This window comes from Miniopterus natalensis, chromosome 7, assembly GCF_054644295.1.
Source record: "Miniopterus natalensis isolate mMinNat1 chromosome 7, mMinNat1.hap1, whole genome shotgun sequence".
Classification (NCBI taxonomy): domain Eukaryota; kingdom Metazoa; phylum Chordata; class Mammalia; order Chiroptera; family Miniopteridae; genus Miniopterus; species Miniopterus natalensis.
Genome location: NC_142087.1, coordinates 20449943 through 20472461, shown reverse-complemented (window position 1 = coordinate 20472461; position 22519 = coordinate 20449943). Strand labels below are relative to the sequence as shown.

Sequence of the window (22519 nt, the reverse complement as noted above, 5' to 3'; positions counted from 1 at the left end):
AAATGAAACGGCGCCCAAGGCCTTGCTGAGTTCATTACTGTGCCCGCGTGACAGAACCAGCCGGGGGTTTTGCTGTTGGGTTACTGTACTGGTGAAATTCACACTAGGCCATAAGGCTTTTTCTTTTCAAATACTCAAATCCCTTTGAAGGTATCCACGGTGCCATACACTAAATTAGGAAATAAACGATTTTACATAAATTTCAGCTCACATGAATCTGATAACTTAAAAAGTAGGCCTCTTAGAATAAATAAAATTTTAGTATTATCAAACAACTCTCCTTTTTCAACATCGAAACGTGGAACCCACTCACAGGCCTGCTCTTGTATCTTACGCACAGATAATAGAGGGGAGTCTTGAGAACAGAGCCGTTGTCCTTGAGAGCTGAGTAAGGTTGGACTATCAGGTGCAGGCACACATTTGTGCTTCACTTTACTGTGCTTTTCAGGCAAGACCTTCCATCAGCAAAAAAAAAATATGACCTGCTTTATTGTGACACTCACTTGGTGACGGCCTGGAACCAAATCGACCTGTCTCCAAGGGATGCCTGTGCTCTGTCTTAGACCCTAACTTTCCCCAGGGGTGGATTTGAAGGCTTGTTGACTGAAGGGAGCCTTTATAACTTGAAGTCTAGAGTTGGGAGACATGGTTATCTATGTTGGCCAGCAGCCGGTATGCAACTGGTCAAATAGACCCCATATATATAAACCTAACTCATTGAAGAAGTTCCCCCAGTGACTTAAACGGGGGAATCTTGACATTTGAGTCAATAAGAAATTCAGTTCAAAGGATGTTACTATTTCAGGTAAAGGTCTTCTGGCCTGTGCTCAGTCATCCAGGTAACCTGCTGCGGGGACGGGAAGATGAATGAGGGCTAGTGCTCATTAAAAGGTTACTGGGGAGTTAGTTTTGTTACCGAGGCATGTGGAGCAATGTGGTGCAGCACAGACCTTTCCTACTCAGTGCTCACGGGGCAGCCTTCTCCCATTGCCTGGGGCCGGTCAGAGCTTCCGAGCCACTGAATCAGGAACATTTTATCCTGATGCCCTGATCTGCGCATTAAACCTCCAGGAGTGCTGGTGTAGAGCCAAGTGGCTTGGATTTCCATCCTGACTCTGCCCCTCACTAGCTGTGTGGCACTGGTGACAAACTGGACCTCTCAGCGCCTCACTTTCCTCATCTGTGAAATGGGAATAGTAGCAATTGAGACATGTGGATGTTTTAAGACTTAAACATGTTAATACATTAAAGGGCTTAGAACAGTGCCAGGAACATAGTAAGGGCTCAGTTAATATTTATTTTTTTCTCCACCTCTTGACGTGCTTTAGCAAATATTGCATTTGGAAATTATCACTGTCCAATAATATTCTGTAATCAATACATTGGATGGTGACTTTTGTCTCTTTACAGGTACATTTCAAAAATAAAAAATAAAAAGTGTTATGGGTATCTCATTAGGCATCTCTGTAACCACATTAAAGTATTAGGGCTGTGAAACAGTTTTTTAAATTAAAAATTTTTGCTAGAAAACAAATATATGTAGAAGACCATAGACCAAAAATTTTACCAGTATCTGCAAGATTGCTGAAGGATTTTTTGTTTCTTTTGTTTATTGTTTTAAAAGTTTTTATATGACCTTTTATTTAAAGAAATAGCTAAACATATTATAAAGCCTTTGTTATTCAGATTAGGCAACTTTCTACAACTGTACTCACCCACTACCCCGAATGTCAACTTTAAGAGAGATTTCAAATAAATCCAGCAACTCTAATCTCTTTTATTCCTTAACCTCCAACACACATATGTTGGAATTATATATAAATATAAATATATTTCACATAATATGAAATAAATATTTATTGTCCAAAGCATGGAGGAATTTTTAATTTTCCTACTTATTTGGTTTGCAAATTACTCTATGAAGATAACTTATTAGACTGTTACAAATGTGGGAATATTTTGCAGCCCAATGAAGTCTTTAATTTTCAAATAGAAATGACCTTTATAACTACAAGTTAAAAGGATTCTACTAAAAACGTTCTTCGCTGCTAAAATAGTGTCTCCCGTGCCTGCCATGTCCTAGATAGAATTTTCTTCCGAGAAAACCACAGCTACTTATGTTCAGTGGCCTCATTCAAATAAGCTTACATCACTGCAGGACCAGAGAAAGGGCACACTGGTGTTCAGAGGTGGGAAAGGACTCTTTCCTAGTATGCCATGGGGAGGGCAAATGACTTTTTTCTTGAGTTTCAAAAATGAGGTCAGTTATGGGTTTAGACATGTCAAAGAAAAAACTGTATTTTTTCCTGTTAGACCAGATGGAATCTATCTGATTCAATGTCTTTAAATTATTTCTAAAACTGAAAAGGTCCAAGTTTTCTCTAAGTTTAACCAACATTATCCATTTATTGAAAATCCTTTCTGATCAGCATTTTTTAGAGGGGAAAGAAAAACAAAGTTGACCTAAAATTCTACTTCTGCATTTTTATATCCACGGGTGTTACATTCTCCCCAAGTAGCTTTTTGACAGGTGATGTCTGTTGCAAAGATAAGGCTTGGAAAAGTCAGCAAAGCGAAAGGGTCCCCGTAATCTCAGGGACCTAGGTGTCTGTTGCTTCCCAATCCCTCAAAATTCCAGCAGGGGGCCCAAGTGTTTTTTATTGTTTCCAGGTTTCCCTGTGCAGATGGCAAACTTAGATGTCAGAGGCACAAGTAACTTCGGAGGTATATTCGTGTCTACCCTCAGGCATAATTTTCTGGCGGTGTAAAGTTTCCCTATAACCCCATTATTGCTTTGCACAAAAAGCATTATTTATGAAGCTTCCCAGCCTACCCTGAAACATCCTCACAGAGGACGATGTGTGTATTGGTCCTACGGGATGTGACGCCTGCAGTGTAAATAAGAGCCTGGAAAATCTTACTCTTATGTGAAATAGTTTCCTTTCATTTCATTTTTTCTCATGTTTAATTAACTCACCGTCAGATTTAAAAATTCTAAAATTCGATACAAAAATCAAGAAAATAATCATAGATGTGCTAAAAAATGTACATGATGTTCATGGAAGGTCTATTTAAAATAGTGAAGCATTCCAAAGATCCGGTCATAGGGGCTTGGAAGTATAAGTCATGGAAGAGCTACATGATAGGAGGCCATGAAGTCGTTAAAAGGCATGGCACAGAAGAAAATTTAATAATGTGGAAAATATTTGCATTAAATGAAAATAAAACGGACTGAGTACTATCCTATATTATGAAGAGGTATGATTGTGCAAAGAAAGACTGGCTATAGATGGACCCATATTTACAGGGTTGTCTCTGGGTGGTTTGGCTGTTTGAATTACAGGTGATGTCTTTAAGGCTTTCTTTTCTCCTTTCTATTTTTAGAATTTTCTATTATAAACCTAGGTTTCTTTTAGAATAAGAAAAGGGCTACCTAACAGATAATATCAACTTAAATAGACTTGGTAGTAGTTCTAGTTCTCTAAAAACAGTTTTCAAGGTTTTTTCTCCCCACACTGATAGTTATCCATTTTTTCTTATCTTTTCCCCCCGAATTTATTCTCTGAATATTCAAATAAAATATGAAAATAGCTATTTTTATCACTATTTTCAATATTAGGGTCATCTCTAATAATCATTAAATAATATTTCACTTTTATAAAAACCAAAGGATCGCCAGTCTACGCAGAGGCTTCATAGTTTTAAACTTTACTTCTAATATTTCTAGACCCTTCCTTAATTATTCTTTGCATTGTGATATGTAACTTAGAATAATATACCAACTATTTGGGGAGTATATATATTAATTCATAAATGTACAATGTAATAATAATAGCAAACACCTTCTGGCCCATACTACACACCAGGTATTGTCTTAAGTACTTTATGTATTGTAAGAAATCACAAAAGCACTTTGAAAATCCTGCACTTTAAAGACCAAAACAAATACTAAACGACTCGATAATCATCTCCTTTTCTCAGCGCGTTAATCACCTTCAATCAACATGAATCATCTAGAAATCTCCCTTTGAAACAGCAAGATGTGCACCGTTTCATGTTGGTCACAGAATGAGCCCCCGGGGCGGCCGTGGGCCACCAGAGAAGGATGCCCATGGAAGGTTCAGCCGGCCACCGGATGTCCTTGGCCAGTGCCGAGCTCCTCCAGGGCGCGTCCCAGGCAGGTGCTGCCGCAGGGCCCCCCGGGGCACACGCCCCGTTCGGCGCCCCCCAGGCCCAGGCCCCTCACCTCTCTCCTTGCCTCCTCTTCATCGTCCAGCGTCAAAGCGGCCAGCTGCTTAGCTCTCTGCTCCATCAGATTCACGTAGCGGATCGGGTTGGACAGAGCTTCAATCACATCTAAGGAGTGAAGAGGCATTTTCATTTTCATTTACTTATTTTTAAATCCTCACTCAAGGATATTTTCTCTATTGCTTTTTCAGAGAGAGTGGAAGGGAGAGAGAGAGAAACATCGATGTGAGAGATCTCAGACACATCGATTGGTTGCCTCCCACATGCACCCCGACCCCAACTGGGGCCGGGGATAGAGCCTGCAATTGAGGTACGTGCCTTTGGCTGGAATAGAACCTGTGACCCTCCAGTCTGCAGGCCGACACTCTAACCGCTGAGCCAAATCGGCCAGGGCAGGAAGAGACATTGTAGATCAAAGATTCTGGAGGTATTGATTATGCATCCATCCGTCTACTCACCCATCCACCCACCAATTCATCATTGATTTTCCATTCTTCCACCTACCAATAGAACTACCCACTCGTTCATCCAACATTTGGGAAATGGAAGAGTCAAGACCCTTTGCTGAAACCTCAGGAAGAGAGCACTCGGAGGAAGGCAGCTCTGAGAGCCAAATTTGACAGGCTCCAAATCAGGGTATCTCCGTACTCTATAAGCTTTAGTTTCTTTTCGAGGTTTCCATCCATTCCAGCAACGGCCCCCACACTTGTCCTATTTGGCCCAAATGGTGTTTCATAAGTAGAGACATTTCACACAAAAAGCCCATTTTCCAGATGGTTGAAACAACCAAAGGATTTGGCAATGTGGGTTTCATTAGCACGTGACACTGTCTAGCTGGAGTGAGTGACGGCTGTCATCTTCGGACGGGGCACCTGCTCCAAGTTTGCCACAGTCTTCACTCCTCCTTAGTATGGTACACCCAGGTCGCTTAGCACTGCAAGCATTTAAATTTATGATTCCTGGTTGACATCACGATAAGTTAACTCCTCTACACTTCGGATTCCACGCATGAAAAGAACCTGGGCTCTAAAACTGGCTCGAGGCAAAATGAATTACACAGATCTACAGACTGCTCGCACCGGGCAGCATGAGCGAGAGAGTGTTGGGCCCACGAGAATGAAACTACTAATGGATAAATACGCTCAACAGTTTATTGGGATTTGCACCAAATTAAATGAACACTTGTTCATAAAGGCTTGGGCAATTTACCTTCTAAACATAGATACAAAATAAAGGTGACTCTGAGGCCAGGATCTCCTGCCTCTGTTTCCACAGAAACACGGATGAGCCCAGGCGGAAATACCCGTTTGCCGCAGGCTGTTTACCTGCATATGTATCTGGGACATAGTCTTTCACCTCTATGTAGACGAAGACAGCCGGGAGCATCAGGGGCTGGTTCCTCTCATTCCTCAGAGAGATGTAGTGATAGCCTGGAGGGCGACAATGACACTGTGGGTCACATAGTCTCTCCACAACGTTAGTCATACCACAGGAGCTTTCAGAGAGTTTGTTAAGCACCACCACTCTGCGAGAGTTCATCCATACCCCAGAGCATGGCACAGGGACACGAAACTGCCACATCGGAACAGTCCAGGAGCCCCTGCTGCAGAACAAAACGCCAAAGCAGCAGCAGCTTCCTAACCCCGTCTTCGGCAATCACGCAGGACAGGGACGAGCTTCTTCACAATCCCACGCAAAGCTTCCCACCCCCCATACCTGGCCGAACTGCTTGCACCGGCAAGATCCGGTGGCCGATAAACTTGCTCCCCTCTTCGTAAGCGGCGATCCTCAGGCAGGCCAGCGACGGAAGAACCACCTGCGGGACAGCAGGGATGCGCGGTCACGCCGAGGAGGACCCCGAGAAAGAGCCGGCAAGACAGCATCCACAGGGGTGCTGCTCTTCCCACCCCAGCTAGAAGCTTCTACTTAGCGAACCGATAAAAAGTGAAGCTGTGGCTCTACAATTTAGATTTTCAAAAGGCGAAGGGTTACCAGAGACACTGCTCTATCTACATTCCATCACCTGGTCCTAACGAGGAATTCGTTCAACACACACACCATTTGCTTTTTTTAATTCTCACCTGAGGATATTTTTTCCATTGCTTTTCAGAGAGAGTGGGAGGGGAAGAGAGAGAGAGATAGAAACATCCATGTGAGAGACACTGATTGACTGCCTCCTATTTATGTGCGGCCAGGGCCGGGGATCCAGCCTGCACCTGAAGTATGTGCCACTGGCCAGGATCGAACCCAGGAGCCTTCAGTCTGTGGCCAACCCTCCAACCAGTGAGCCAAACTGGCCAGGGCCAGACCACTTGCTTTTGACATGAACACTCTCAATGTGGAAATGACAAAAGTTCTATGTTTAAATGCAAGGAGCTAGCGGTCTTATCATGATTTGAAAATTTACTACTATATTTTCAAAGCAAATTACTTGCATATTGTCAAAACAAAACAAAACAAAACAAAAGCTTTCAAAATGAGGTTGCTTTATAAATTTGTAAATTCCCAAATAAGGCACCAGAAAATTTGCTCATTTCTCCCCTCAGTGTAATACATGCGGAGTACACAGTTATATCCCATGTCAAGAGCATTAGGCCAATGGCATCCTTAAACATTTATTTTTGCCAACAAGAGAAAGCTAACATTTATTGACTGTTTTCAATGTGCCAGACATTTTCTAAATGTTTTCAGTATATAAGGGAACACTTATAACTCTATGAAGTGGACACTATTATTAAATCCAATTACCACAAAAATTGCTGGGGCACAGAGACCTAAAATATAGACACTGTCTCTGCAGAAGGCTTCCGTTGTGGATATTTTGGCCAGATAAAAGCAAAGGGAATGGTAAGAAAGCCTCTGCTACTTTCTGCTGGACTTACTGTCTTCCTTCATGTGATAAACGTGTGAAAAAGATTTGCCTTCTGGCGAAGGCAGAGAGAAGGCCCAGTTGAATATAACAGATTTTAACTCTATCAGACAGAACCCTGTCAACATAGAATGACCAGCTGCCAGTGGCTAGAGAGTCTTGGGAATTTAATTAATATTCTTTTCTAAGGAAGTACGGTCTGCCTTTCTCTCAGCTACCGTATTATTCCTCACTTCCCCTTCTACTTCACTTGAGTCATAATGAGAAGATATCATTTACCACTTGTATTATGAGAGGATATGAGATAGATTTATATGTTAGTCTGGCTTCCAAGTGAGGTATACTAGAGTTAACTGATGTATCCCCACTTCTGAAACCCCGAACAAGTGACTCACAGAGATCCTGACTAGCTTTCAAGGCAGCTTTGAACATGCTATTGCTTTATGAATGTGTAAATTCCCCAATTAAGCACGAAAAAATTCTTCTTTGCATTTTTCTCTCAGTGTCCCACACCTAGAATATGCAGTTACATGTCACGTCAAGGACTCAACACGGACCTTTTTGAACACAATGGGCTCTTCCTCCCAGACGGGGTTTACAGCATTTCCCTGGGATGTCTTGGTCTTAAACGCTTTCCTCCTTGTGTCCACAGGCAAGCCAAACATATCCACTTCCACATACGTCCCGACTTTCTTATCAGAAAGGAACTGGCCCGAAATAATCTAGAAAATAATAAAAAAGGAACTCTTGACAAATGAGTAACAATGATATAAGGACATGCTTTAGGGAGGTACAAATGCTGATGGTGAATGCTGAACTGTAAATAGGAGCCAGAGTACAAATATAATTTCTCTTTTGGCTAAAGAATTAGTAGAGGAATATTGAAAATGCTGGGGTTAGAGGGGTCAGTAAGACAAAGTTGTATAGGAGGAAATAAATGAAAATTATCAAAAGTTTGATGAGATTTTTGCCTTTTGAACTTGAGATACATCTGTTAAGTGAAAGACTGGTCTTTAGAGCCAGCTGAGTATAAAGGTTTTCCTAATACTTAAAAATATGACAAGAGAAAATTCTCATTTTAGCATAATTATAAATGAAATTTAAGTGTAATATAAGAGTACAAATTTAAAACATAGTAGAAACTCTAGGATTTGAAAAAAAAAATTCCTGTTGTTCATGAAATTTAACTTGAAGGAGTGGTTGTAAAACTGTGATATCCCAATTCTCAAAGTTGTTACACTTCAAATAAAAAGTCACAATGATGACTGAAAATCCAAAACCAACAAATATTGACTTGAAGCCATCAAGCCCAGTTTGTCATCACTCCTGACCTCTGGTTGGCCATCCACACAATTGTGGGTATCCTTTGTCTAGCTATAAAATTATCAGATATTGTGGAGTTAGATTTTTAAGTCACAAAAGGTCTCCCATGTCTGCCTCTTCTTCTCAGCCAATTTTCAAAATCTGAGTGATCCTCAGGTGTCCTCTGCTTCTTTAACCCCAGGGGGGAGCAGCGCACAGCGAGCGCGGAGGGAGCAAACCTGGCGAGTCTGGGTTGCCTGGCTGGCCATGAGCTTTCTAATCTCCAGTCAGTGAGAGGGGACAGAATTTCCAAGACTACGGCTGGGTCAGAAGTGGAACAGAATGGCGGCCTGAGAAGGGCCACCAAAGGCCGAGGGAGGCCAAAGTCAGCCACAAGCTGATGTGGCCAAGAATCTGAACAAGCCAGAGAGACAGCTGTGAGGAAGGGGCCGTCTGAATCTGTCCTGGGACAACTCATTTCTCCCGAACGTTCTCTTTAGTCTCTCTGTTTAATTTGAGTTTCTACGTGAGAATTACTTAACAGACATTTTACAACATGTTTGAAACTCCCAAGTTATGTGAGTCGCGTGGGATTCAGATGCACCGACGTTTCCGAGCTTATGATGTTGGCTGATCAAAGCAGAAGCCCTTAACCCAACCCGTGGCGCGGCCCCTGTGTTCTCATCAATGAAAGAAGGCGGCCACACACTATCTGAGCACACAAGCCCACTGTGGCACTGAAAAGCCCGTGTCAGAGGATCAAAACAGGCGCCACTGGACAGACAGGAGCCTCGTCTTGGTTCCAGCTGCAGACGGACAGCAGGACCCCACTGCACCATGGCCATCCGTTCACAGGATCCGGTCAGCTCTAGAACAGTGTCTCCATCCTGGACTCGGCCAGTAGTTTCAAGTCTCTGGGACTTAACTGTTTCCTCTCAACTTACTTTCCTGTCTCTATGTCATTGTTTTAGAGCTGTCTGCACTGTCACAGGATTTTTAAGAAATAATAAATGAGCAAGCCAACATGTACAAAACAAGATGAATCAGTAAAGACAAAATATTATTAGTTTGACCCAACCATAACACCAACTGACAAGGTTTCTAAAAATAACATTTTATCAGTGTGCGATGCGTAAGAGTTTATCTTAATCAAATGACAGGAATTACACACCCTTTGCTGAAAACAATTTCCTAAAATAAATACAGTCTTGAAGCTCTAATTCTGCCAGCTCTGCTCTTCAGATATATGCTATGAAATAATTTCAAAAGATATAATTGTGAGAGACTTCACTGAAATTTTATTTTTAATCTTTGGTATAAAGTAACAAATTTTAAAGTAAAAATGGACTCAACAAGCTAAAGGTAGATATAAATTAGTGAAACTATTATAGAGCCTTTTAAAATATAGTTTTTCATATGCCTTCAGTTTAGGATCAGTTTGAGAATTGAATTTATATCCAATAAAAAATGTTTCTTAGTTAACAATTATCCAGTTAAACAGAAAAAGAAAACTTTAAAAAAGTAAAATTTAGCTTAAAAAACCAAGGGCTTATAGAATTCAAATTAAAAGCTCTTTATAAAAATGATTCCCCATTTATGGTATTAATTCTCAAAGCTGAATAAAAAGTTATATCTGCTGTAACATAAATTTCGAAGATTGCAGCAATCATTTGAAATTCCTTTAGGGTCAGATAAATATTTAATAAAGCAATTTTTTATTTAATATCTGTTTTAAATCCCTGCATACTCGGATAGATTTTCAAATCCATGCTATGGTAAGTTCAGAGCTTTTATTCAATTTTGACAATTCATTGGGAATACTTTTTTCTCTGATTTTGCTCAGTGTGCATATTTCTCTAGAACTAATGGGAGAGAAAAAGACCAGAAGATTCTCCAGTGGTTTTTTTGTGGTCAATTTCACCGTGGGGTATTTACACCAAAAGAAAGGGTTGGCCATGGTGAGTCTCACCGACTCGTTTGTTGATTTAGGGTCCATTTCCTATCCTGTTAAATGTGCAGCTTGGTTCCTTTATCTCACGCATGTAGCTTCTCAGTATTTCTAAACTGGATTCAGTCCTTTGGAAAAAAACGTATGAAGGAAGTGGAGGCTTTGCTGGCAACTACATCGTTATGACTCAACTACTTTTTTACACCAGATTTAATGTTTAAGACGTTTGTTGGGGACAGTTTGATCACAGATGCACCTACCTTAACGGATAACGTGTTGGCCACGATCCCATCCACGATGCCCTCAGTGAACGGGTCAAAGTGCTTGTCAGGCCTCCGCATAAACTCTGGCTTCAGCCTGTAGCCGCTCTTCCCATTGTACTCATACATCCCCATATTGATCTGCATAGCCAGGTCTGTGTGTCAAAAACACGAACAGTCATGTCTCTGTATGACATTTGCGTGTACGTGTAGGTCCATTGCCAGGCAACCTTACAGGTCGCAAAGCCCAAAGTTTACCACGTGGAATCGCTGAGCGGTAGATTCCTGAACCTTTTGTTCTCTCTTAACACCTTTTGGAATTTTCCAAATTTTTCTATAATAAATACATATTACTTTTTAAAAGTATTAACATTTTTGTTTGAAAATATGCAAAATCAGTAGAAATAAAGACTTTCTTATAAACGACTGAAGACAATTTCTCAATTTTCAAAATTCACCTTTTTTTGTGTGTGTTTGCACTGGTATTTCCTTTATTGAAATTTGCTTTTATTAGTTTCAATCAAGCCTGGCAATTTTCTCTCCTTGGGAGTGGGTTTTGGACCCTTGGAAATGTGGCTTCGTAACGATGGAAATGAGCGTGAACTGTGCTACTTACCCACGGTTTGGAAATTAAGGGCAACCATCTGACAGCCTGCATTCCAGAAGAGCTGAGGCATATAGTTGGACGAATCTACACGTGTTCCTTTCGGATATATCCTGCTAAGCTGCATTTTGTTATATCTGGACCATCATGTTAAGTAGTGAATACAATTAGAAAAAGAATTAGCCAATAATATTAACCGAGGGGCCACTTTCCATCTTTCTCCACCGGGGGAACAAACTAAATATTGATGATCTCACTGGGCTAGTGGGTAAAATATGTAAAAACCTTGCCGAAGAAACAGAGTAAGTGTGCTTTTATAATATAAATGCAGCATCGCCTTTGCAGAGCCCTGTAGGTGAAAACAAATAGGTAGCAGAAATGGCTGAGCCAAGGTCAACGTGATTTTGTGGAGATCACTAAGGACAGGCCTAACAACTAAAGACGCATGAGGAAGCTCCAGGGCCTCAAATCATGTGAGAGGGTGATACTGTGTTTGGCAGAAACAGATACTATGAGCTATTTTTGAAATGCTTTCTGATCATTTTTCTCAACCTTCTCTGGGAATGCTATTTGCCAAGACTGTGGTACTTCCTATGAATGATTACAAGGTAAATATAGCACAGAAGGGTTTGACCTTGCTTCGTGTTTTGGGTCCTACCGTCCGTCATCAGTTTTCCACCCTGAGAATCTTTTAGTTATTGAACAACTACGTGTTTAAAACACTATTGTCTACTCCTATTACCAAATTAGGTAGAGGTTAGTTGTTTCCAAGCTCGGGATGGGGTGTTGGGCCAAATGGAGTCTGCACTTTAATTCTGGAAGTTGCTAGCTATATATATGAAATCTATGGCAAGTTATTTTACTTGGCTGTGCCTCAGTTTCCTCATCTATGAAACAGGTTGAATTCCTACATAGAGCTACTGTAAGGGTTAAATGAGGTAAGGCATATGACAAAAGGTCCATCTCATAGACAGTAATTAATGAGTACTGATGACCGTGATGTTTGTAGTGTGACTGTTTATGGATTTTACATTTGTCCTCTCTCCTATTGATGAGTTTTAAAGGTGATTTTTTTTTTTTTTTTTTTTAACTCTAGGACTGGCTTCTTGAAATCGAGATCTTTGGGACATTTAGTCTTAATTTTGTGAAACATACTGAAAGATGTTTCATTTTATTTTGGTTCATGGATAACAATAAATAGTTTTTGTTGTCAGAAGTATCAACAAAGTCATTATTAGTAATATCCATTTATATTCTCATATCATTATTCCAACTATTTCTTTGGACGTGTATTAAATATCCAAGGATGCAAGATGCCAAGTCAGGTTTCCATAGGCATATACCTTACATGTATTATATCTTACATTTGAGTCCCTAACCCGACAGTGAGCCATAAAGCTGGTATCATTATTTCTGGTTCACAAAGGAGAAAGTTCAGGAAGGTTAAGCGAATTGACAAAGCACAGAGAGTCTGATGGTAAGAAAATAATCTTGAGATGCTTTCCACCAAGGCCAGTTCTCTTTTCTATATGCCAGGCTACCCCTACTCAGCGGTACCTTGAAATCTGAGACTATTTATCATGCCCAGGGGACGGGCTCATGCCATTTCCTGCATCCTTTTGCTTATTTAAAGCAGAAATTAAATAACCCACGACTTCAGTTGTGCCAAGTCAGTTGACATTCGTCAAATCAAGGATACTCTACGAATTCCACCGGAGACTTCGTCAGTTGCTCAAGTCCTTTGGTTTCCACGAAGGAAGACATTTCAAAACTTCTATTTCTTTCTGGGTTAATGACAAACAAATAAAAAATAGTAAGAAATAAAATGCAGCATTATAAATTGTAACATATGAGAAGTAGGCAAATGAGTGAATTTAGGGAAATTCATCTTCACTGTAACTTCTACATGTATTTTTTCAGGGAACCGTTTATCTGCTATAAAAGTTGAGTGTTGTTAGTTGTCTCTTCTAGTATTTACCACCTGGGTCAGATAAGCTTATGGTTGCACAAGTCAGGGCCACAGTGGCATTAGGGTGAGGAAACTGGTTTTGGTCGGGGTTAATGTGGCAATGACAGCTATTTTGTCTAAAGGGCCTAGGCCCTGTGGAACTCTGTTGTTCGAAATCCATTCAGATTGATCTCTTGGGGCCGTTGCTGGGATTAACAAAAGAGACCATGGGTGTGTCCACCAGAGGCTCTCTCTTTTATCCCTCCATGGTCCGCGCCTCAGGTTGTAAGGAACCTTGGGTTCAAACAATTAATGTGACATTAGAAGTATGTTACTTCAAAACAGAAGGATCCTTGGAAATGTCCCAGGCTGATGGCCTCATTTTCAGATTAGATTACAAGGCTGGGAGGTGAATGTACCAGAGGTTTCGATACCCTTGAAGACAGAGCAACATTTGGAAAGTGAAATCCAAGCTTCCAATGAGAGAGAGAAACAAAACAAAGTTATCTTAGTGTGGAGAGGCTAAGAGCCTAACCGCTTCTCTGTCTTCCTCCCAACTAAAAATCAAACTGTTTTATACAGTATTGAGGCAAGGGTCACACAGAGAGGTGAGAACCCGCACTCTGCATCATTTCTACTCCTTCCCAAGCTCCTTCACCCATCTCCTCACCGCCCCCGATGTAATAATCTCTAAGGTAAACTCCTACTTCTCTTATTTTTGCCCATCAAAAGTCTACTTTCAGATGACTATTTTAAGCATGACTGCTAATTAAAATTAAGTCAATTTAATAGGTGTTTTGTAAACTAGTTGCAGTATTGTTTTCTAAAAGCGATCAAATAACCTGGAACACAAGGAGAAAAGTACTTGTTGGTAAATCTTTGGCTGATGCTATCGTTACCAGGTTCTGCGGGACTTAAACACATCAGCTCCTTTTCAACTTGGCTACTTGTCTAGGAGCTTTTGCCTCATGAATTAGAAAAACTTATTTACAGCCAATGAAAAATTACAATAATATAAAAAAACTACTTTAGGACATTTCAAATTGGACAGTTTGTGGTAAGCAGCATCAGTAATTGTAACATCAAAGAAAATGTTGAAATCTTTATATATAAACTGTTTTAGAAATTAATACACCATGTGCCACCAAGTTAAGACTCTTTGGGCAAAATTATGCAGTTACACCTGTGTGTATATAGGAGCTTAGATTTTGATATCTCTGTAAAACGATCCTCTATAAGAGCTGCTGTGTTAAGCAAAAATTCAGTTTTTAAGAGCACGGGCTTATAAGCAGTTAAATGTCCCAAGGACCTTCTAACCTGAAAGCATCTTAGTTTATGCAACTAGAGGGGGCAATTGCATAACAGGACTCTTTTCTCTAGATGGAGGAAAGGTGATATTTTTCTTTGCATCCACTATGGATGTGTGCTTGGATAAAGTGAAAACACAAAGTGACACGAGACTAATCACATGTTCTCCTTAATATATAAAAGAGGGGATATATATAAAAGTAGGGATAAAAGAAGCTGGACAAATGGAACGTGGGTCATTGGTTGATTGGGTCCTATTTCCAGTTATCAGGGCTGACCAGTCACGGCTGCTTCCCCTCTGGGTGGGTGGATAGTTGATTTCAACACTGTCAGTTACACAATGGATGGAGTGCACTGGGTTGTTGCAAACAAAAAACAAATGTAAAACTCTCAGTTCACTGTATTCTGGTCTAACGTCAATAGCCCTAGTAAGTATTTTGGAGAGTCATCATGGGATACTTTCTCATACGGTTATTATAATATATATGATATATATAAATTTATATATACTTATGGATATATATAAGCTATGCCAATCCATGCATATATTAGAGACCTCACCAGCACAGAAGAACAGTTCTATTAAGGGCAACAATTTTTTGGTCTAATTACCTTCTGTTTAAAATATACTTGTTATATGTTACATTTGGGGTTATTCTCCAGGAAAACTTACTTTTGGAAATTTCAAATGACTCAAACTTGACGGGCTGAATATAGTTCACCAGGTTAGACATCTCTTCTGTGGCCATGGCCTCACTCCCAGCAGTACCCTGGAAGCAGGAATCAAAAATAACATTCCCAGAATCAACTTTATATTATCCAGGGTTATTTTCCCAGGGCAATGAGTATGTGACCCACGAGCCTAGAAAATCATTCTGTAGAAAATTCATTCCAGGAGCAAGAAAAGTGTACCCAAGCGTGGAGTGGGAGCGGGAGGGTTAGGGCTGGCAGAAGCAGTCTCCCAGGCGGTCCTCAGACTTGCAGCGAACCAGAACCTGCACTTCACCACAGTGATTCAAATCACGCGAAAGTCTGAGAAGCACTGAGCTACACCTCATCTGCCATAGCGAGGCGTCCACAGACGGTGTCTACAGTTAATAAATCAAGAGCTCACTGTACAGTGAGAAAACTAGTATGTGGGTAACCCCCGACTGAACGAAATTTATTAAAATGAGAAAGGCTGCCTTGTGAAAGTGGCCTGAGGTGGGCAAACAACAATAGTTTCTCTTTATATAAACATTCCTTCCCCGGCCCTTTCTTGATTCCTGTGAGCTTATTAGGGAAACAGTACAGTACAGTGCAGGGGTTGACATCTAGGTTCTAGGGTCAGACTGTCTGATTGGAAATCCCAAGCCTGCCACTTAGAAGATATGCAATCTCGGGCAAGTTACTTCACTGCTCTGTGCCTCAGTTTACTTATTAAAGTTAGGATAAAATCAGTTCTGATAGCAATATAGGGTCTTTGTGGTTATTGAATGAGTTCATTTATGAGAAAGCTTGGAACACAGTAAAACGTCATGGTAGTTTATTATTAGCTATTAAATGTTATTTTGATAAAGTTTTTAATAAAGAAAAAATCAAAAACCAATATTGTAGTATTGGCATGGATACGCTTCTATAGATTAATCTAATATTTTCTCCCATTTTTAAATGAGAGAATTCATGGAAAGAAGCTTTCTTTTGAAAACTCATGTAGCAATATTTAGGTTAAATGTTAACTGGGAAGTGTTCACTTGGAAATGAAGCATCTAATTAGTAAGATAGTTTTAAAATTATAAAATATCACTGATAAGAATTTATGAAATTATAATAATTATCAGGCAGAAATCCGTTACCAGACATTGTAACAATTTTCTTCCTGGACATTAAGTTGCAATTTAGTACGGAAACATAATAAAAAATTTCCACTACATTAAAGAAAATAATTATAAGAGGAAGAATATCAAGGAAAAACAGCTTATTACTTGTTATTTATCCTTAACTGAATTGCAAAGATACAAGTACTGAGACACAGACTTTTTAACATATTTGAAAGCAGGTTCATTAATAATTTTTTAACCAGAACTCCTGCTAAAACAGTTTTAAAATTCCAATTCTAGATTCTGTGCAATGAATATTTCTGATCTCATGAAGTTATTTGGGATGCTTGAGCTTATAGCAATCTCTAGTGATTCCAAAATACAGCCATGGAATGAATGTCTTATTTCTGAATATTCTCCAAACCTCAAGTCTTCTCTGAGCTTTGGGACATTTAGAAATCCATTTAATTGCCTCAAACACTGAAGCAGGCAGTTGGATGTCACAAATTTTTAAGTCATCCTCTAGATACCCGATTTGATGGAAGGCGGTCTCAGCAACATTGTTCACCTTAGGGAACTTTTTCAGTGCCCTGCTTATTTCTTTACCGACCCAAGTTTCCATTTTCAGGTTCAAAAGGGGTAGTGGAAAAGTTTTAACGTGAACTGTGACTCCTTTCACCACTAGATGGCAGAGCGTGACCACGGACTACGTCCAGAGGCAGCTGGCTGGGATGGCGAGCTCCCTGGATGCCTCCGCGAGCAGAGGTCCAGCCCTGGACACCTACCTCATCCATTGAAGACTTTTTACAGTCATCATCGTCATCGTCATCGTCGCTCTCCGTATCAGCCTCCCCTGTCAAAATTTAATAACACATCATGAGGTAAACAAACATTTACAGGTTTGAAGCACACGTACCAAACCCTACCAAGAACTTCCTTGGAAATTGCAATTTGTTTTAAAATTATCCTTTGGATATTTAAATTCTATTAACCATGAGAATTATACTAACACTTTGAATATGGATTTATTTTTTCTTCTAAATTTGATAAGTGAATACCATTTGAAATTTATAAATTCTAGCATTTTAATCTATGTTTAAAAAACATAAGGCATCATACACACTTTTCTCTGGCAATCGTATCTCACGTGTGCGTGCTCTTTAAAGGTCTGGGTCACCCTACCACAGATACGCTCTCACTTTCTGTCTGTCTCTCTCCTTTTCAGCCTTGACTCTTCAATGTGGTGCTTGGCCTGTGCTCCATGACCTTGCAGTTTCTTGGCCTGTGCTCCGTGACCTTGCCAGAGGGGACGTCACAGAAGCCAGGGAACAGGATGCCAGCTGGTGCAGCTGGGGCCGCGGTAGCAGACCTGACGACATAACTCTAAGGTACCAACTGTATCCTACGATTTGCCTGCAGGCTTATGTGATGAATGCATTCTTGTCTAAACCATGTACATGTAGTATTTTGGAAAATGGGGGAATTCTGTTTAAAACGATAGGATAAAATAATACTTAAAATCCTTATGCATTCCAGAAATCTACCTCAGTCAGACATAACCCAGCCTCACATTTAGACAATATGCAGCCGTTCCGATGGGTTGTTTTTGTCTCTGCAGATCTGGCGGACGCCTCTGCTTGGTTAAATAGTCTCACCAGTGCTCTGCCCGTCAGTGGCTTGAGGTGGCCTCTGAAAATGGTTCGCTATTCACATGACCCAGAAAACCCCACAAAACCACGCAAATCAAGGGGTTCAAATCTTCCTGTTCACTTTAAGAACACTCACGAACCTGCATATCCAAAAAGCCACCAAGCATCTGAAGGATGTCACCTTACAGAAGCAATGTGTGCCATTCTGTCGTTACCATGGTGGAGCTGGTAGGTGTGCCCAGGCCACACGGTGGGGCTGGACACAGGGTCGGTGGCCCAGAAAGAGTGTTGAATTTTTGCTGCACATGCTTAGGAATGCAGAGAGCAATCCTGAGCTTAAGGGCTTAGATGTAGATCCTCTGGTCATTGAGCACCTCCAGGTGAACAAAGCTCCCAAAATGCGTGCAGAGCTTACAGAGCGCATGGGCGGATTAACCCACACATGAGCTCTCTCTCCCGGCCTCTCCCTACCCGAAAAGAGCAGATGGCTCCTAGGCCAGGAGAGGGGGTGCACGGAAGAAAAGATGTCCCAGAAAAAACTGAAGAAACGGACACTTACGGCCCGGGAGTAAATTGAGTATAAAATGAATGCTATTAAAAGTTTAAAAAATATTCTCACTAGTATGAGGCATCGCATTCTCCCACATCCCCGGGCTCCCATCCGACCCAGTAATATCGCTCACATAAATAGAGTTTCAAGTCAAATATAAAGAAGGCGTAGTTCCAAATTGGTTGATTTGACTATTGCAGGGATTACAATGTGCAACAGCAACACGACCCCAGTAGATGGCAATATTGGCTCAAGAATAAGGTCACTTGCGTTGGCCGGTAGCTGTCCCGGCCTTCTAAAAGTTAGCTGCCCACTCCATCTATGTAAAGGACAGTTCACACAGCGCTGTCTTCCAAGGAGCTTGGAACTGTTTTCAGTTGGCTGAGGAACTTCAACTGATTACCGAACGATAGCAGCGAGCAAAAGATTCATGAAATATCTTTAGAGGAAAAATAATTTTGGCACCAACAAGCTTTTCTCTTTATGGCTTGTTTATTAAAGAGAGCCACATACAACCAATTTATGATGCTGATACTGTGTTAGCTAATAAGGCAAATCCATCATATTTTAGATAGGAAACATACGCTATTAAAGACATGTTCTTTCAGGAGGTTAACACGATTTTTTTTAAATAACCAAATTTGTTGCCCCAAGTAAGTATTTTTTGTTTTTTAATTAGAAAGAGGATTCTTTTTGTCAAGTGATTTAAAAAGTCGTTTGTTTGACAGAGCTTTCTGCACAATGCTATGTGGGACAAAGCACTGCCTACACCAGTCATTCTAAATACTTGATCGGGTCAGTCTTTGGTTACTTGGGGGGTGGGGAGGATTTGTCTCCCTTTGCTCTGTGAGGAAGGACCTGATTTCTCCCTTATTAGTCTTTGGAGGGACCTTGGAGGAATCTTGTTGAACCATGAAAAAAATCTTATTTTACCCTAGTTTTTCAAGACAAGTGTACTGGCAAAGGGCTGAATCCTAGAAGTGGTACCTGGCCAACCAGGGCCACGAGAAATAAATCAGCTTTGAAATAGGAGCCATTTCATGATTTTCAAGTTCCTTGAGTTCACAATACCAAGAACATCTACAAACCAAATAGTAAATTAGCAGTGCTCTTTATTCAGGGGCCTACCTACCTATTAAAATGTCCAAATTTTTCCACTGAAATTTTAATAAAGATTGCTCAACAGACTATGAGGCTAATTTAGGGCCTCTACCGAATTACTAACAGCTTGCTGTTCTTTCTCTGTATTAAGCAGTAATGTTCAGTGCCTGCACAAATCACTATTTGTGTTATGTATCCAGTTAGTAAGAGGTGGAGAGCTGCAAGTGAGAAAGGCAGATGGAAAACCAAGCTCCCACACTCCAAGGAAGACACTGGGAACTCGCCAGCATTCAAGGGATAGAACTCTGCTAGGAAATAGGTGGCCTGTTAATGATACTCATTCCAAAGCTTCAAAAAGAACATTCTTACTGAGAACAAAAGTTAGTTTTGAAAAAAGAGTCAGAATTGTGTAATAATGTTTGAAATACACATTTAACAACTACCAAAAAAGACCACTTTCAAAGAATTACATCATGTCTGTTGATAAGGATTTTAATCTAAACAAAAGGACTTGACAATTGGCACGGAAAATGAGAAGAAAAGATAAATCAGAGTCATGGTCAACATTCTTTTTTCCCTGATTGCCATAGTTTATATTTAAATTTTTAAAAATTATTTTAAAATCTTTTAATTGCCATATGCAGGTATATAGAGTATACATACCATATGTGTAGAGTGCAATGAATTTAACCAACTAAATCAGCCTTAGTGACTAGTACCCAGATCAAGAAACAAAATATAACCAGTGCCAGAAGCCTCCTGGGGTTTCTCCCAGTCACTTCTTCAATTATAACCATTTCCTGACTTCTACTGACAGAGGCTAGTTCTGCCTGATCTTGTGCTTATATAAGTAGAATTGTACAGTAGTTTTGAATTTGACTTCCTTTGCTCAACATTATGTTTCTGAGATTCATCCATATCTTTGTGAGCGGTTACAGATCATAATTCGGCATATTATTCCACGATGTGAGTGTACCAGGAGTCGCTTCTCCGCTGATGGGCGTTTGGTTGGTTTTTAGTTTGTGGCTGTTCTGAATAGTGCTGCTTTAAGCTCTTCTTGTACCTGTCTCTTGGGGAACATTTATGTGCCCTTCTCCTGGGCATATACCTAGGGACGGAATTTCCTGGGGGCGTAGGGAGGGGTCTATATATTCAGCTTTTGTAGATATTGCCAAACAGTTTTCAAAGTGACTGTTCCAATGTTAGTCAAACATTTCATTGAAGAACTTCTTAGATTCAAGCCTAAAGTTTCCTCTACTTATCCACCCTCAAATCAAGAGATCCTCATAATACACTTTTTAGATTGCCAAGGTTCTTCGGACTAAACTTAGAGAATAAACTAGACTAAATTATAAATCACACATAATTCAGAGAGAATGGGTGACCACTTAGAATTATTTTCTCATCAACCCCCAAAATCTATTTTGAATTAAATCTAAAGGGAAAATTATTAATGTTAAGCATCACCAAGTAGCTTTGATAGATAATTTAAGTAGCTTTACTATTTCACATTTTAATACAGCTCTTTAAAATATGGATAAATTGAATTGCCCAGACCTCTTCAGCATCATCAATGAGAACACATTCAGTGAACATCTTGCGCCCAGTCCTATAATTAATGTCAAGGAATCGCTGCCCTTGAGAAGCTTAAAACCATGAGGTCACCCTGAAGATTACTTGGCTTACGTGGCAGCCAGAATTACGGCCTCCCAAAATGTCCCTGTCCTATGACCATGTCCTGTGTCCTGTGAATACATAGCAAGAGGGACTTTGCAGAAGAGATTAAGTTAAGATCCTTGAGATGGAGGAGATTATCCTGGATTATCCTTTTGGGTCTCATGTAAAAATATGAGTTATTAAAAACAGCAGACCTTTCCTGGCTGGGGTCAGAGGCAGATAGGATGACAGAAGGGTGAGTGAGAAGCCACATGGCTGGCTTTGAAGTTGAAGGAATGGGGCCAGTAGCCGATGCATGTGGGTGGCCTCTAAAAGTTGGACAAAGCATGAAAAAGGATTCCCTAGACTCCAGAAAGGAATGCAGCCCTGCGGCCACCTGAAGGTTAGCCCAGCGACACCACATGGGCCTTCTGACCCGAACTGGGAGGTAAGACATTTGTGTAGTTTTATGCCACCTAGTTGTAGAAGCAAAAGAAAGCCAATCACGTTTAGAAATGTTGGAAGTATTTCTAGGCTAATTTTAGAGCAGCAATTCTTAAACCCAGGAATAACAGGAGACAGAGAGCCCGCCAGCCCCTCACCGGCTCCGGGAGACGAGGGCTCGAACACGCTGGAGGAGTCGCTGCACGTGTTGGAGGCTTGTTCTGAGAGCTTCTTTTTGCCACTTCCTTCTGACGACTTGTGCGATTTCTTCTTATTTTTCACCAAAATTTTGTACATTAAATCCATAGGGCTTGGAAGAGGAACTCCAGATTCCAGCTAATAGGGGGAAAAAAAGAAAGCACATTCTTTAAAAATACTCCCCCTTCCTTCCAGATTCTCTCCCCAACGTCCCTGGACAGCGCTGGATACCAAGAGCTTCTAGGTCATTCTTTACGGCCGAAAAGCTAAGTGTGTTCTCCATAGGCTGGCTCCCAGCTCTCGTGTTTTGTTTTGTTTTTCACGTAAAAGGTATATTGTAATTACTGTACTCATTTTCCCAGCGAATCCATATGACCAAGATCAGAGAAATACTCAAGTAGAATTGTTGTGAGAACACAAAGTCCCATGACTTTTCCAAAGGACCATATAAATCCAACCACTTGGATTCAGGACAGAAGGGGGGAAGCCAGTTAGAAGAGTCTGCCAGGAAGCGCCACGTGTGCAAGTCCCGAGTGGGTTATTTTCAGAAAGCCTAGTGAACTCCCATCAGCAGGTCGGGCCTGTGTTCTGTGCTTCCAACGAGCCTGGGGACTGGTATGAAAAATCATGTGAGG

At 40.6% G+C, this 22519-nt stretch overlaps 1 protein-coding gene across 1 annotated transcript in view; it reads right to left on the bottom strand.

Moving 5' to 3' along the window:
• PLCB1 (phospholipase C beta 1) overlaps window positions 1-22519 on the bottom strand; it is a 531624-nt gene that overhangs the window by 83605 nt on the left and 425500 nt on the right. Inside the window, exons 14-23 of the mRNA XM_016212033.2 lie at window positions 21845-22022; window positions 17072-17139; window positions 15161-15257; window positions 12931-13015; window positions 11244-11368; window positions 10628-10782; window positions 7675-7839; window positions 5965-6064; window positions 5574-5678; window positions 4247-4356 (exon numbers count right to left, since the gene is read on the bottom strand). Of these exons, the coding sequence (XP_016067519.1) occupies window positions 4247-4356; window positions 5574-5678; window positions 5965-6064; window positions 7675-7839; window positions 10628-10782; window positions 11244-11368; window positions 12931-13015; window positions 15161-15257; window positions 17072-17139; window positions 21845-22022 (1188 nt within the window). The remainder of the gene's footprint in view (window positions 1-4246; window positions 4357-5573; window positions 5679-5964; window positions 6065-7674; window positions 7840-10627; window positions 10783-11243; window positions 11369-12930; window positions 13016-15160; window positions 15258-17071; window positions 17140-21844; window positions 22023-22519) is intronic.